The sequence below is a fragment of the Ctenocephalides felis genome, unplaced genomic scaffold (assembly GCF_003426905.1).
Source record: "Ctenocephalides felis isolate EL2017-DRISC unplaced genomic scaffold, ASM342690v1 CF-g0.4_SCAFFOLD_01170, whole genome shotgun sequence".
Classification (NCBI taxonomy): domain Eukaryota; kingdom Metazoa; phylum Arthropoda; class Insecta; order Siphonaptera; family Pulicidae; genus Ctenocephalides; species Ctenocephalides felis.
In genome coordinates this window covers 37474224-37488115 of record NW_020537324.1, presented here as the reverse complement: position 1 = coordinate 37488115, position 13892 = coordinate 37474224, and the positions used below count along the sequence as shown (strand labels likewise).

Sequence of the window (13892 nt, the reverse complement as noted above, 5' to 3'; positions counted from 1 at the left end):
TTATAGTAATGGGCCAAAAATTAAAAATATTTTTTTTTTCATATCTTCACGTTTGAGAGGTTTCTGATTTTGGCATACCTCAGAAAAAATGGATGTGTGTGTATGTGTTTTGTGTCTGCAATTTTTCGTTCACGTTTTGGGTGCGTGGACCACCCGATTTAAATGGTTAAAAAAACATTCGATTCCTATTGGCAGCCTGCCAATGGTAGGGAGATGTACTGATTAGTTTTAGCAAAGAGTGCACAAAATAGAAAACGAGTTTTTGAAAGAATGGTGTATCTGACTTGAATGATCCAAAAAAAAATCGATTTGTAATGATTGGGAAAATTGGTGATTAGTTTTTGGCAAAGGCAGGTCCAGCCATTTCGAAGATACAGAGCTAAATGTACAAAAAATGGCAGTTATTGAGATAACTAAGGATCCGATTGAAATGATCCAAAAACATTCTGCATGTGTTGACACAACAATTGCTTTTGGAAATTTTATTTATTTCAAAATTATTTTGTTTTTTAAATATTTTTTTGTATATCAGATTTTAATTTTAATACTATAAATAAATAATTTTAACTTTGTAATTCAGTTTATAAAATTCTTATAATTATTAGACGATGTTACAGTATTTATAATAATCTATTTGAAAACATTTAATATTCCTCGAATATTTCGTTACGATACGTAAAGTTCCAGCAATTTTCCTTAATGCACTATTCCATACACCACCAGCAGTTTTTGAAAATTTTGAAAATGTCGGCATTGTTTGTAAAAACAAATTGTATTTTCGGGAAGTTTTAAAATATATGTACAACGTATTGCAATATTTCATAATAACTTTGTACTACAGTTGTCAACCGTTCTTTCAAATTTCGGAAGTATGACATGAGAACTATCGAAATATATTTTATAAGTCATAGACCCAAATTTTATCAGGCAATGAATGTTCATGGATAAAAGAACTTTTTGAATAAAGAGCCTTTTAAATTATTTACTTATGAAATCTTGAGTAATGCAAATTCTTAACATTATCAGACGGTTAAAACCTTTTTGCAGGTTTAACTTCTCAATATATAAATCCATTGCAATCAATCTATCAGATTTCAGCATATCAATAAATTTGATAAAATTGCGACGTATAAAGACCAGATTTAATCAAAGTTGATAATCGCACATTATTTAATACGTAAATATCAATGATAAGAAAGAATAACAAAAGTCATTGATTAAATAGCACTGATATTTATTGATAATGTCATAAAAATTATAAATATCGATAAAAATGTAAACCGGACTTTAAATTGGATTGTAAATTTTTATTCATTTTCATCAATAAAATACTTATGGAAAACCCGCAAAACTAGATTATTTTTCATCAATTACTAAGATATAAGTACTTGAATTTATCAAGTGTATAATTTGTATTATTTTATCATTATGAATTCTTTATTTTCAAGCATATTTGTTCATTGTTATAAGTTATCTAACAGAAATACAAACACAGACTGTAAAATTTAACAAAGAGTTCAAGTGATTATAAACAATTTAATTTGATAAGTTTAACGTCTCACGGATATCAAATAAAATCAATCCAAATTGCCTAATCAAAATTTTAGAAATCAGTTCCAACATAGCATTTGCGCATTTTCTGTAGCAAAGAAAAATATCGAATAAAAATCCTTATTGATCTTTTTATTGGAAAGACCAATGAAAAAAATCTGCGCTGAAACAGTATTTTTATTATAGTATATTACAGTATTTTATTACAGTATATTTTTTCACAAAAGCCTCGATATAAGTTCTGATTATATTTAATGATTTTATGCGACACAATGTGTCGGAATATTCCTTTTGTAAACTACTTAATAAATTTTAGTATAATATAAACAAAATTTGAAATATAGTACCTGTATAGCACGTAAATTTCATTAAAAAAAACATTATCGCAACAACAATGTCCTGAGACAGTAATATAATTTATAAATTGCAAGTAGTATAATATTATTTTGCATTGAAATCCTCATAAAATATTTTTCCATCTTTACTAAATTTGTAAATATTTATATAAATATTCATCATACTCCAAAGTTTAAATGAGTTTGATATGGGAAAACTCCATCCACGTGTCGTACATTGGCGAGAAATAAACAACTGATTCACTAGGTATTCATTATACTAAAGTATAAGGCTATCTTATGATATGCATCAATGAAGATTTTGGGGAGTACGTGGCGTGAGTGGTAGAGTCTAGGTCTTGCAACTACAAGGTTCCAAGTTCAAAACCCGCGTTGCGTGCAATCTGATTTTGAGCAGTAACGGATTTTTACTTTAAAAAATATTTAAAAAAAATGTATCCAAGTAAAAATTTCTATAAATAAAATTAAAATTTCTATGAATTTAGAATTTCTTTGTACTACACTAAATAAAACTAAGTCTCTGCAAACGGAAATGCATTCGGAAAAATTAAGATTTATTATTAAGAAAATTAATAAATGTAATAAAAGAGTAAATGTATAATATGTAGAAAAATTGAATGTAAATGTAGCAGATCCAAATCCATTTCATGAATTCGGTTGACTAGAATCATTTAATACTTCATGCATTTTAAACTTAATACATTTTAAAATGTATATGAAACATATTGAAGATAATTGAAAAAAAATTTTTGAAACGTAAATATTTCGTAATCAATTGAATTGTTCAATTATCAATAACAATTGTTTCAAATATTTTCAAATAAATTATTATAAATATATACTGGAAATTTTTAAGTGCTTATTAAAATGACGAGCGTATTCTACCAACAGCTTATGCATTTATGCTGTACATTCACATTTTTTTTTTGAAAATTTTGATTTTTTTCGAAGACTGTTTTTTTTGGAAATTTTGATTTTTTTTAAATGTTTTTGGAAATTTGGAACTTTGAAATGATCATTTTTTTTTATCAACAAATAGTATTTTTGTAACTTTTTTTTCTGGATATTCGAAACTGCTGGACCTGCCTGTCCAAAAAATTAGTGTAAGTAATTATCTAGCAATTATGTTTTTTGAATCATTCAAATTAGACGCATAAGGCTCTCTCACAAAGTGAATTGCCTTTTTTGCCCCGTATCTTGCCCCATATAGGCCTGACCTGCCTATGCCTAATCGGCAGCACGTTTTCTATCATTACAAATCGAATGTTTTTTGAATAATTAAAATTGGTTAATTTTAAGTTTCGTGTTCCCGAACACGTCAACACATACACATACATCAATTTTTTCTAAGGTATGCTAAAATGTTAAGAAACCATTGAAACCTAAAGATATGCAAAAAAATTTTCATTTTCGCTTTTATGCGATTACTAAAACTTACTCTACGCGAAGTTAGTGACTGATACTGTGCAATTGTTCTGAATATGAATCAGAAAATAACAAAGTTTCAACTAAAATAATTACGATTATGTTAACATAATTTCTAATACTATTTCTAATTCCAGAACTGTATTACACAATGAAAAGAAAGAAGAAGAATACAACCCTTTCGAGCATAGAGATGCCATTAATGGAAATTCGTAAGTATCTATTTACCATTTAAGTAGTATTGCAGTTTGCTGAAAAAAATCGATAATCATTTTACTTTTATTTTATTTTATTTCATTATGTTTTTGTTGTTTAGGACGATGGGGTCCCTCATACATTTGTTGAAAAGTTCACTGGGGACAGGAATTCTGGCGATGCCAATGGCATTTAAAAATGGAGGCTTAGTATTTGCCAGCATAGGAACTCTAGTCATCGGTTTCATCTGCACACATTGTGTCCATATACTGGTAAATTTACATACAGTTTAGAAAACGCAAATAATTTAATATTTGTCTCATGGGTTGAAACAAAAATATCAATTTGTATATGATAAAACCATTTTCAAGAGATCAAGAGATCAAGTAGTGATAGTATTTACTAATTTATATTAATAATTTGTAAGTAGTGCAAAACCGGTATACCGGAATTATCACAAAATCAGTATACCGTCTAATTATTCGGAGGTATTAATACTGGTATTTACCCTAAAAATATCGCTATTGAAAGATTTCACAATTTATACATGTCACAATTGAGTTTGAACTTTTCGAAAACATTTAGACTTTAAATCTCATAATCAATTAAAACCGGTCTCTTTAAATCGTTCTATTGTATAAACATGCGTCTAAATATTATCTCGACTCGTTATTAAACTTTAAATTAATTGCCTTTTAAAGGACTTCATATGGTGTCTCAATAAATTGAATCGGTCTAATCGATAACAAATTTATTTCCTCTTATGTAAAAATGTAACGTTTTTTTAGGTGGCTCCGGAGCCAAAATATTCTATACTATAAATACTTAAAATCAACCAAATATAGGTTTACCATAGAGTACTCTTTACCATTGTTCTAACTTTATACAAATTAATCATGATAATTGCTTAATAATTTTGTTATTTAAATATAATTACATGTTTTGTTGTTTAGTCGTGTATATAATATTATTACTATATATAAGTTTTATATTTTATTTCTAGGTTTTTATTTTTTTATATTAGTTTTATTTTATATTTGTACAAGTAACTTTGAATTTTATTTATTTTTTTATATTAGTTTTGTTTTATATTTGTACAAGTAACTTTGAATTTTATTTACATTTTTAAAGTATTAAAAAAAATTAAACTGTATAAAAATTATATACGACTTATCAGATCACAAACTAGACAAGTCTACTTCAATTACATTGACATAATTCCAAATAAATAAATAATTAAATGTATGTAAATGCAGACAGACAAGATATATGGATTGGAAAGTATTTGCATAATTATATTTGAACAGCTAAATAAGTAAAGTATAAAAGTACACAAACAGTTTTCTCAAAATATTGTGCGTACATATTTAACTTCCCGTAGGGCAAGTTATAGTAATCGCAAAAAAATCGAAAATGAAAATTTTTATATATCTTTACGTTTCAGAGGTTTCTGAACATTTTGGCATACCTTAGAAAAAATGGATGTATGTGTGTGTGTGTGTGTGTGTGTATGTGTGTGTGTGTGTGTATGTATGTATGTATGTATGTGTGTGTATGTATGTGCGGATACAAATTTTCGTCGACGATTTCAGGAACACGGATCAACCGATTTGAATAATTCAAAAAACATTCGATCCGTATTGATAAGGAGACGTGCTGATTAGTTTTTGGCAAAGGCAGGTCAAGCCGTTCCGAAGATACGGGGCAAAAAGTTCCGAAAACGGTAACTCAGTTTTTAAGAGAACGGAGCGTCCGATTTTAATAATTCAAAAAACATTTTATTTGTATTGACAAGATGAAGAATTGATCAAATTTTCATGAGGGCAGGTCTAGCGGTTTCGGAGATATAGAGGAAAAAGTAAAAAAATGAGCCATTTGGCGGTCAAAAATGATCATTAGACATATGCACATCAAATTATCAGACATTTTATAGAGATTTTAACAATAAGTATACATTTTGTTAACATTCCTATCGGTTCCGTACCAATGCTTATGCGTTAGACAGCGACGCGGCGCTTACGCGCTTTATATTTTGTCCCTATGTAGTTAAAGCAGTACGATTGCTTTGAAAAAAAAGTTCAGATCTTCCACAATATGTCAAAATAAAGAAAAAAAAATTTTTTTTCAAAAAAAAAAAATTTTTGTAAAAAAAATATTTTTTTTTTTAATTTTTTTTTTTTCAAAAAAAACTAATTTTTTGTCCAATTTATAGTTTCTCAAAAATCTTATTTTTTCAAAGTAATTTTTTTTCAAAAATGTTAATCGTTTTAAAAAAAAATAATAATTTTTGGTACGGGAAGTTTCAGCAATTTGCCTTAAGGCACGATGCCCTAATTGCCTTAAGACAGAATTCCACTTACAGCTAGTTACGTTCATATGTTCATAACCTTATTACAAAAGGTATAATAAACAACCCAGTTTTTACGTTAAACATATTTCAAAATTTTTTTACATTTAAATTTATTTTCATAAGATTCTGATTGCTATTATATTTGTAAATAAAAAAAAAATAATAATTTCAATTCAACATCATGGTGACGATAAAGTCAGTGCCTTAAGAAGAATAAATCATCGGAGTATATAGATTTTGTTAAAAAAAATAAACCAGATGAGATGGCTTTTTGATTGTCAACAATATAAAAAACTACTCGGTATTCAACAACATTCTTACAAGAAAAAAAAAATTAAAACATTTATTATTGTTCGTACAAAACACGAAATCAATTAACAGCTGTAAATTTATTTAGTTGAAAAAAAAAATTCAGACGCTTGCATGATAACTTTTCGTGTTGCCATAATAAAGTCGCAAATATAGCCATCAACGGCGAAACAAATTTATATTATTTTACTTTATTTATTATATGATTTATATCGTAAAATATATTTATATATACTTAGTTGAGTTGAATAAATTAATCGGTTTTATTAAATTTATGAACTCAAGCTAACAATTTATTGGCAAGTCATATAGCTTCATTGTGCAACGATGATTAATATTTTAGATTATGCATAACAAATTTGCTAGTAATACTCATACACGCGCTTAATGTTTTATGCATATTATTTAATTATGGAGAGCCACTTAGTATCGATTAATCATGATCAATAATTAATCTATAAGAAACATTATCATGTACAAATTATTAGTAAGATTAAAATAACACAGTTGTCATTTAATTATTATTCAAATATCTTACACTTTTCAATATGCAGAATAGAATAAATTGAACAAGTTTTGTGGCCGTTAAAGGAATTAAAAACTAAGAGTCGAACTCATTGCAAAATTACAATTTTAAACACCTATACACATTCAAAAGTATTTACGTTACAATTTAGTAAATTCTTTGTGAAATATTATTATTTCGTGATTAATTGAATATTACGTATTCAATTTTTCCGCCGGTTTTCGAAATTCCAGATTATCGCAAAGAAGAATAGTTTGGCCTAATATGATATGTACTCGCTATTATTAGATATGTTGGAAAACTACAAAAAGATACATAATAATTCAAAGTTTACTCAATATATTTAATTTATTGAATCAGAGATTTTCATATTAATACTTCATAAAAAAAACTTTTAAAATATATTAACAATTGTTCGATTATTTTAAATTTTTAGGTAAAAACATCACATGAAGTATGTGCCAAAGCGCGAGAACCATCCCTTGGATTTGCTGAAACTGCGGAAGAGGTATTTAAACAAAGCCCTTCGCCAACTATTAGGAAGCTTTCAGGCTTTGCACGGTAATAAAATAATAAAATTTAATTATTTATCTCTAATTTCTCTAAAATAAAAGATATAGTTCTTGTGACATATTAGTTTCTACATAATTCCCAGAATTCATACGATATTATGTTCTCTTAATAACGCATATGTGAATAAACAACTTCGAAATTGAAATTAGGATGAATATTAATAACTCCATTTTACTGTTTTTTTTTCTTGAGAATTTGAGAATGTCTATATTTTGAAGAGCAAAGTTTTATTTTAGACACGAATTACTGAGAAACTAATTAAATCAATTCAAAGAATTTATAAACCAGCTTCCCTTATAGACATAAGAATATAAACCAATCAGTTTAAAACTTAACTACACTGGCACTATGTTAATACAAAAAACTACTTAAATTTGATTTGCGATCAGGCAGAGCGCGGGTTCAATGCCCGTCACGGGCAAACCCAATATCTAGCAGCAGCGATATCAATTTTCACTTGAAAATATAGATCTTACTACAGCGGTTTCCAACCTTTTCTTCCTTGCTCCCCCCTTTCGAATGAAAAAAATATTGCGCCCCCCCTCTTCTTATTTTTCTAACAATTTAATTTAAATATACTTAATATAACTGAAATTATGCCAAATAATACACAGTATTATAAAAAATATACATACAAACATAAATATTTATTATAAGAATTTTCTGTTTCACATAAGTAAGATCTCACAAATGGTAATAAAATTTCTAAAGCATTATTTGTCAAAGTAGGAAAACCGTCCTTTACTGGTAACCAAAACTCAACAATATATTTTCGTCCTGAAACATCTGCTTCAATGTGCTATCACTAGATAAATCAATTATAATTTTCTGCTCTGCTGTTGAATGACCAAAATCATCATGTTTCTTAATGACAAATGGATTTCTAATCCGTTAGTATTTGGACGTAATTAGATAAAGTAATGCGAAAATTGGTTTCGTAGACTAGTCATATGACTGATATAATAATAAGATCTTTACTTACTTCTATTTCATCAGTAACACAAGTAATTTTAAAAGTGAGAAACATGTTAAAGTTATAAAGTTATTTGATACTAGCTATACACAGTTCTAATTTTTTCATAAAAGCCGTAATCTTGTCTTTCTGAACAAAAGCACGAATTTGAGATCCTGGCATTGATTTATTTAAATCGCTAAGTCTTTGAAAAATATCAACTAAATACGCAAATTTTGCGAAGAACTTTATGTCCTAAAACAAGATTACTCCGTCTCTTTTGTTATCAGCAAGAAATATAGCAATTTCTTTTTTGAGCTCAAACACTCTCAGAAGTACTTTAAGTATTTTGCTGATTTGTTTTTGACACTTACTCAGCATTTAAAAATAATATTTTTGAAACAGCTTTGCGCCCCCCTTGGAACGGTATGGCGCCGCCCCAGGGGGCGCGCCCCACAGGTTGGAAATCACTGTCTTACTATATTAAGTTTGAATGGCCCTTCCCCAGCATTGCTGCATCAAATTGAATAATAAGTCCAGCCCTATTAGAAAAATTCTGATAATAAAATTATCAAATATGGACGGATAAGCCGTTGGGTTATTATTACCATAAAAATACGACTATAAAGTTATGCTATTAAAATACGAGAATAAAAAAATGACATGGCGTAACCATTTTTAAAATTTTATAAACAATAATAACTTGACTCATATACTTCTCTATCTTTAATGTGGCTAGCCCATGAAAACTATTTTATATTGACTCGAGTCAATATCAGCTGATCAGCTTTGCCACTGACTATCATAATAGTTCCTGAAAAAAGATCTTATTCAATACACGTCCAGTGAATGATGATATAAATAATTTAGTCGAGGCACAGTTTACTCGTCAGTAGCGTCTTTTCCGCGTTTTCTCTGTCGCAGTATACATTTTTCATAATTACTCTTTCCAATGATCCATCTCTTCTTCTAACGTTAAAAAAACGTTACTTCTAATAGCAACTTTACGACCATTTGCATTTCTTTAAAATTCAAGTTGCAATGGTTATAAAAACGCAATAAAGGAACAATAAGCTGTAACAATTTCAAAGAGGTCCGCCACCAAAAAAGGCAAAATTAATATAAAATAAAAAGTGCATAAATAAATGCATCTCAGTAAAAACTATCAAAAATATTACGATTAAATTTTGAATTTTCACAAATACCTATATCAAACAAAATTTCATTATTATATAGCACATAATCATGTTCATGGTCATTTTAGGCAGTTCGTTGATTGGGGTATAATATTGACATATTTTTCGGCGGGTTGCGTTTACATAGTATTCATAGCTACATCAATTGGTGAGGTAAGTCAAAAATTTATTGCAATTGCTTATTTTATTCATAATATGGCGTATAAAATTGCATTATTGCATTACAGGTAGCAAATTATTACATAGTGGAGAACGGCGGCGAAGAAATTGATATTCGGTCCTACATATTAATGGTCATTGTACCATTATTAATAATAGGACAAATAAAAGAATTGAAATACTTAGTACCATTCTCAGCAATTGCAAATTTGTGTTTAATTGTTTCGTTTAGTATAACATTGTACTATCTGCTCAAATCAAGAGAGGATATAAAGTCACTAGATTTAATGGGAGACTTTGCAAATTTACCACTGTTCTTCAGGTAATTTTTACAAAAATATTTTAATAACTAGTAAATATGTGCCGAATGTCAAAAACAGCCTTATCAATATTTTACAGCACAGTCATTTTTGCTATGGAAGGAATTGGTGTCGTTATGCCTGTTGAAAACACTATGAAGAAACCTCAACATTTTTTGGGTTGCCCTGGCGTATTAAATATTGCCATGCTTATAGTTATTGTTCTGTATGCCATTATAGGATTTTTTGGATATTGGTGTTTTGGAATAAAAGTAAAAGGTTCAGTTACAGAAAATCTGCCAGTTGATGAAGAGTAAGTTCTTGTAATATATATATATATATATATATATATATATATATATATTGTAAGATTATATTTTATTAGTTTGAATGTAACGGCTGTAGTGCGGGTCGGTTGGATAGATGGCTCTGGGTCTTGAGAGAGTGTCTGATCCCGTAATAGCCGACAGGATGTATGTGTGGTTTGGTAAGGATGATTGAGAGTAGGAGTGACAGTATGGATTCAGGATTGATTGAGATAAGTTGAGTTTGGTTAAGTAAGAGTAATAAGAGTTCTGTAACGAGTAGTGAATATACCGAGTATTGAAGAATTAGTTGTGTTTTAATAAGTATTTCAGGATATTCAAGAGGACGTTACAAGCTTAAAGTTCAGAAGTGGCATACCCATATATAGAGGAAAAGTGAGTTTGTAATTATTGTGAGCGCTGATTAGGAATCTGAGAGATTGGAAATCTGAGGATTAGGAGTCTAGCGAGAGACTGGAAATCAGAGAGATTAGGAATCTGAGAGAGATTGTAAATCAGGTGATCGATAATTGAAGCAAATTTTTACCGGCCAGTGAAAAACACGTGGTTGTAGACTGAGCGTGCAATTGTGAGTGTGTGTGTTAGTGTTTTAAGAAAAATAATTAAGTGATTACGAAGATTTAATAAGATTAGATACAACATGGCCCATACCGGTGAAAACACGCGAGCGGAAATGGCGGCTCAGCCACAGGTTACCGTGTTGAACGTGCATGATATGATGGGCAATCAGGAGATTTTAGCTATGATTCCCGAGTTCAGTGGTGATAGGGAGGATGATGTAGAATCATGGTTTAGGAGATTAAGCGCGATCTCGGAGGTATGCGATATACCAAAGAGAAAATTGGCGTTGTTATTGGTATCACGATTGACTGGAGCAGCAAAGACTTGGTACAATTCTTCTGCGGATAATGTCAGACTATCGTACGAAGAGTTGAAAAGCAGAATGTGTGAAGTTTTCCAGTGTCGTGAGGACAGATTAACATTAATGAGAAGATTCGAAGCCCGGAAATGGAGAAGAAATGAGCCATTTAGTACATATTACCAAGAAAAAATGGCGCTAGGTAACAAAATTGCTATTGAAGAAACGGACATGATAGCGTATTTGATCGAAGGGTTCGATAACGCGACATTGCAAGCCCAGGCGAAAATGCGCGAATTCAAAAGTACATCGGCATTGTTGAGGGTTATGAACGAAATAACACCATATGAACGGGGCATTCCACAGAATATGAGCTGGAAACCACCGCCTTCTGTAGTAATACCGAAGGTAATAGAATGTTTTAATTGCGGTGAAACCGGCCACAGGGCGATAGGATGCTCGAAGCCTAGGAGGCAAAGAGGTGCATGTTATTTGTGTGGAAAGTTAGGACATTCGCTGCGGGACTGTCCGCAAAAAGCATCCACAGAGAGTTCTCAAAAGGCCTCGACAGATTATGCGCCAAAGGCATCTACAAGCAGAGAAGCGGATAGTACCACGAAGACGCATTTAATAAGTCACATCCCGGCGTATAGAGTGCGCACGAAGGTTGGCACTCATGAGTTTGACAGTATCGTAGACACGGGATCGCCTATATCGATGCTAACGACAGACGCAGCGCCAACTGGCGTGGAGTGGAGAAGTGTAGCGCGGATGACAGTTTTGAGGGCATCAATGGCTCCAAAGTGAATGTTTTAGGAATTGTGACAGCGAAGGCTACGTTTGTGAAGTTTGGTGTGACAGTGACAATTAATTTTATTTAGTGCCGAGTGAAACCATGTCTTCGATGTGTGTATTGGGTAGGGACATGGTGCAACATAGTGAGTTAAATGTTAATATCGGAAGAACAGTGGGCATTAGTTATAAAAACGATAGTGCGAATGACATTTTTTTAATAGATACATTTAGTGAGTCCGAGCAGTGTGCCAAAATTTGTGAAATGTAGACTTAACCTCACGTATGCAAGTGGAAAAGGTATGCGCGAGGAATATCTTGAAGCCGAACAGCCTACGGAGCCGGCTGTAAAGTTCGAGTTAAATATAGTTTTGAAAGCGGGAGCGGAACCATTTCATGTAAGTCCGCGTAGAATATCTTATTATGAAAGGGGCAAAGTAGAAGTTATAATACAAGATTGGTTGGATCGGGGAATAATACGACGAAGCTGTTCAGAGTATTGTTCACCAATTGTAATAGTTCGCAAGAAAGACGGTAATATTCGGCTATGCATCGATTACCGCGAACTCAACAAGAGGGTAGTACGAGACCCTTATCCGAGTCCAAGGATCGATGATTGTTTAGACGCTCTTAAGGGTAAGCGACATTTTACGAGGCTGGATTTGAAGGATGCATTTCATCATGTAGTGATCAACGAGGGTAGTCGAAAATATACAGTTTTTGTGTGTGCGCAGGGACAGTTCGAATGTATAAGAATGCCTTTTGGATTTTGTAACAGCCCTAGTGTATTTTTGCGATATATTAATGAAGTGCTGCGGGAGTTTATTGTCTGTGGTGAAGTGACGGCTTACATGGACGATTTGTTGATAGCCACAGAAACAATTAGTGAACATATAGACGTTTTGAAACGAGTGCTGAAAGTGTTGCGTATGAATAAGTTACAATTAAGGTTAGATAAGTGTAGTTTTATGTTTGATAATATTGAGTTTTTAGGATACTATATAGACGATAAAGGCATAAGGCCTAGTGATTCTAATATAGCAGCGATACTGGATATCCCAGTTCCAAAGACTTTTAAGCAGTTGAGAAGTTTTATAGGGTTAGCTAGTTACTTTAGGAGATTTATTAAGGATTTAGTATAAAGTGCAAACCATTATATGACTTGTGCAAAAAGGGTGAGAACTTTTTAATGGGAGAGGAGCAGGTTTGTGCAATAGACATTGTTAAAAAGGAGCTAGTGAGTAAACCGGTGTTGGCGATATACTCTCCAACTGCCAGAACAGAATTGCATACGGATGGTAGTTCTCGTGGGTTATGGAGCAGTATTTGTACAGAGGCAAGAGAGTGTGGTAAATGGCACCCGACATGCTATTATAGCAGAGAGAACAACGACGGCAGAGTCCAAACTTCACAGTTTTGAGCTGGAGATGTTGGCAGTAGTCAATGCGCTTCAAAGATTTCATGTATATTTGTTCGGTATAAGATTCAAACTGGTTACCGACTGCAATAGTTTGAAGCTGGCTCTGCAGAAGAGAGAGGTAAATCCAAAATTGCTTAGATGGTCTCTTATATTGGAGAATTATAATTATGACTTAGAACATAGAGGTGCAGCCAGAATGCACGCATGTTGATGCTCTGAGCAGGTGTCACGAGCTTCTGGTAATAGAAGAAAATAGCTTCGACAGGGTGCTGGCTTTACGACAAGCTCAGGATGCGTCGCTTGTGGCGATCCGGAACAAGTTGGAGAGAGAGGAAGATAAATTCTATGAGATGAGGGATGGACTGTTATACCGTAAAGCCAAGGGGAGACTATTATTCTTAGTTCCAGAGTGCATGGCGGAGAATGTGGTTAGGCTGACTCATGAGCAGATGGGACATCCGGAGAGGAAGGACTAGATTAGAGTTACCAGACAGTACTGGTTCAGAGGAATGAATGAGGTGATAAAGAGAGTTATCGAGGGGTGCCTGAAATGTATTTCCTTCTCAAGGTGGTGCAAGGAGGCCAGGAAGGTTACATAACATTC

General features: G+C 31.7%; 1 protein-coding gene across 1 annotated transcript in view; it reads left to right on the top strand.

Annotated features, from left to right (window-relative positions):
- The window catches only part of LOC113366623 (proton-coupled amino acid transporter-like protein pathetic), a 48305-nt gene that overhangs the window by 23426 nt on the left and 10987 nt on the right, over positions 1 to 13892 (top strand). The window contains exons 3-8 of the mRNA XM_026608259.1: positions 3470 to 3544; positions 3649 to 3799; positions 7149 to 7273; positions 9502 to 9586; positions 9661 to 9914; positions 9992 to 10204. Of these exons, the coding sequence (XP_026464044.1) occupies positions 3470 to 3544; positions 3649 to 3799; positions 7149 to 7273; positions 9502 to 9586; positions 9661 to 9914; positions 9992 to 10204 (903 nt within the window). The remainder of the gene's footprint in view (positions 1 to 3469; positions 3545 to 3648; positions 3800 to 7148; positions 7274 to 9501; positions 9587 to 9660; positions 9915 to 9991; positions 10205 to 13892) is intronic.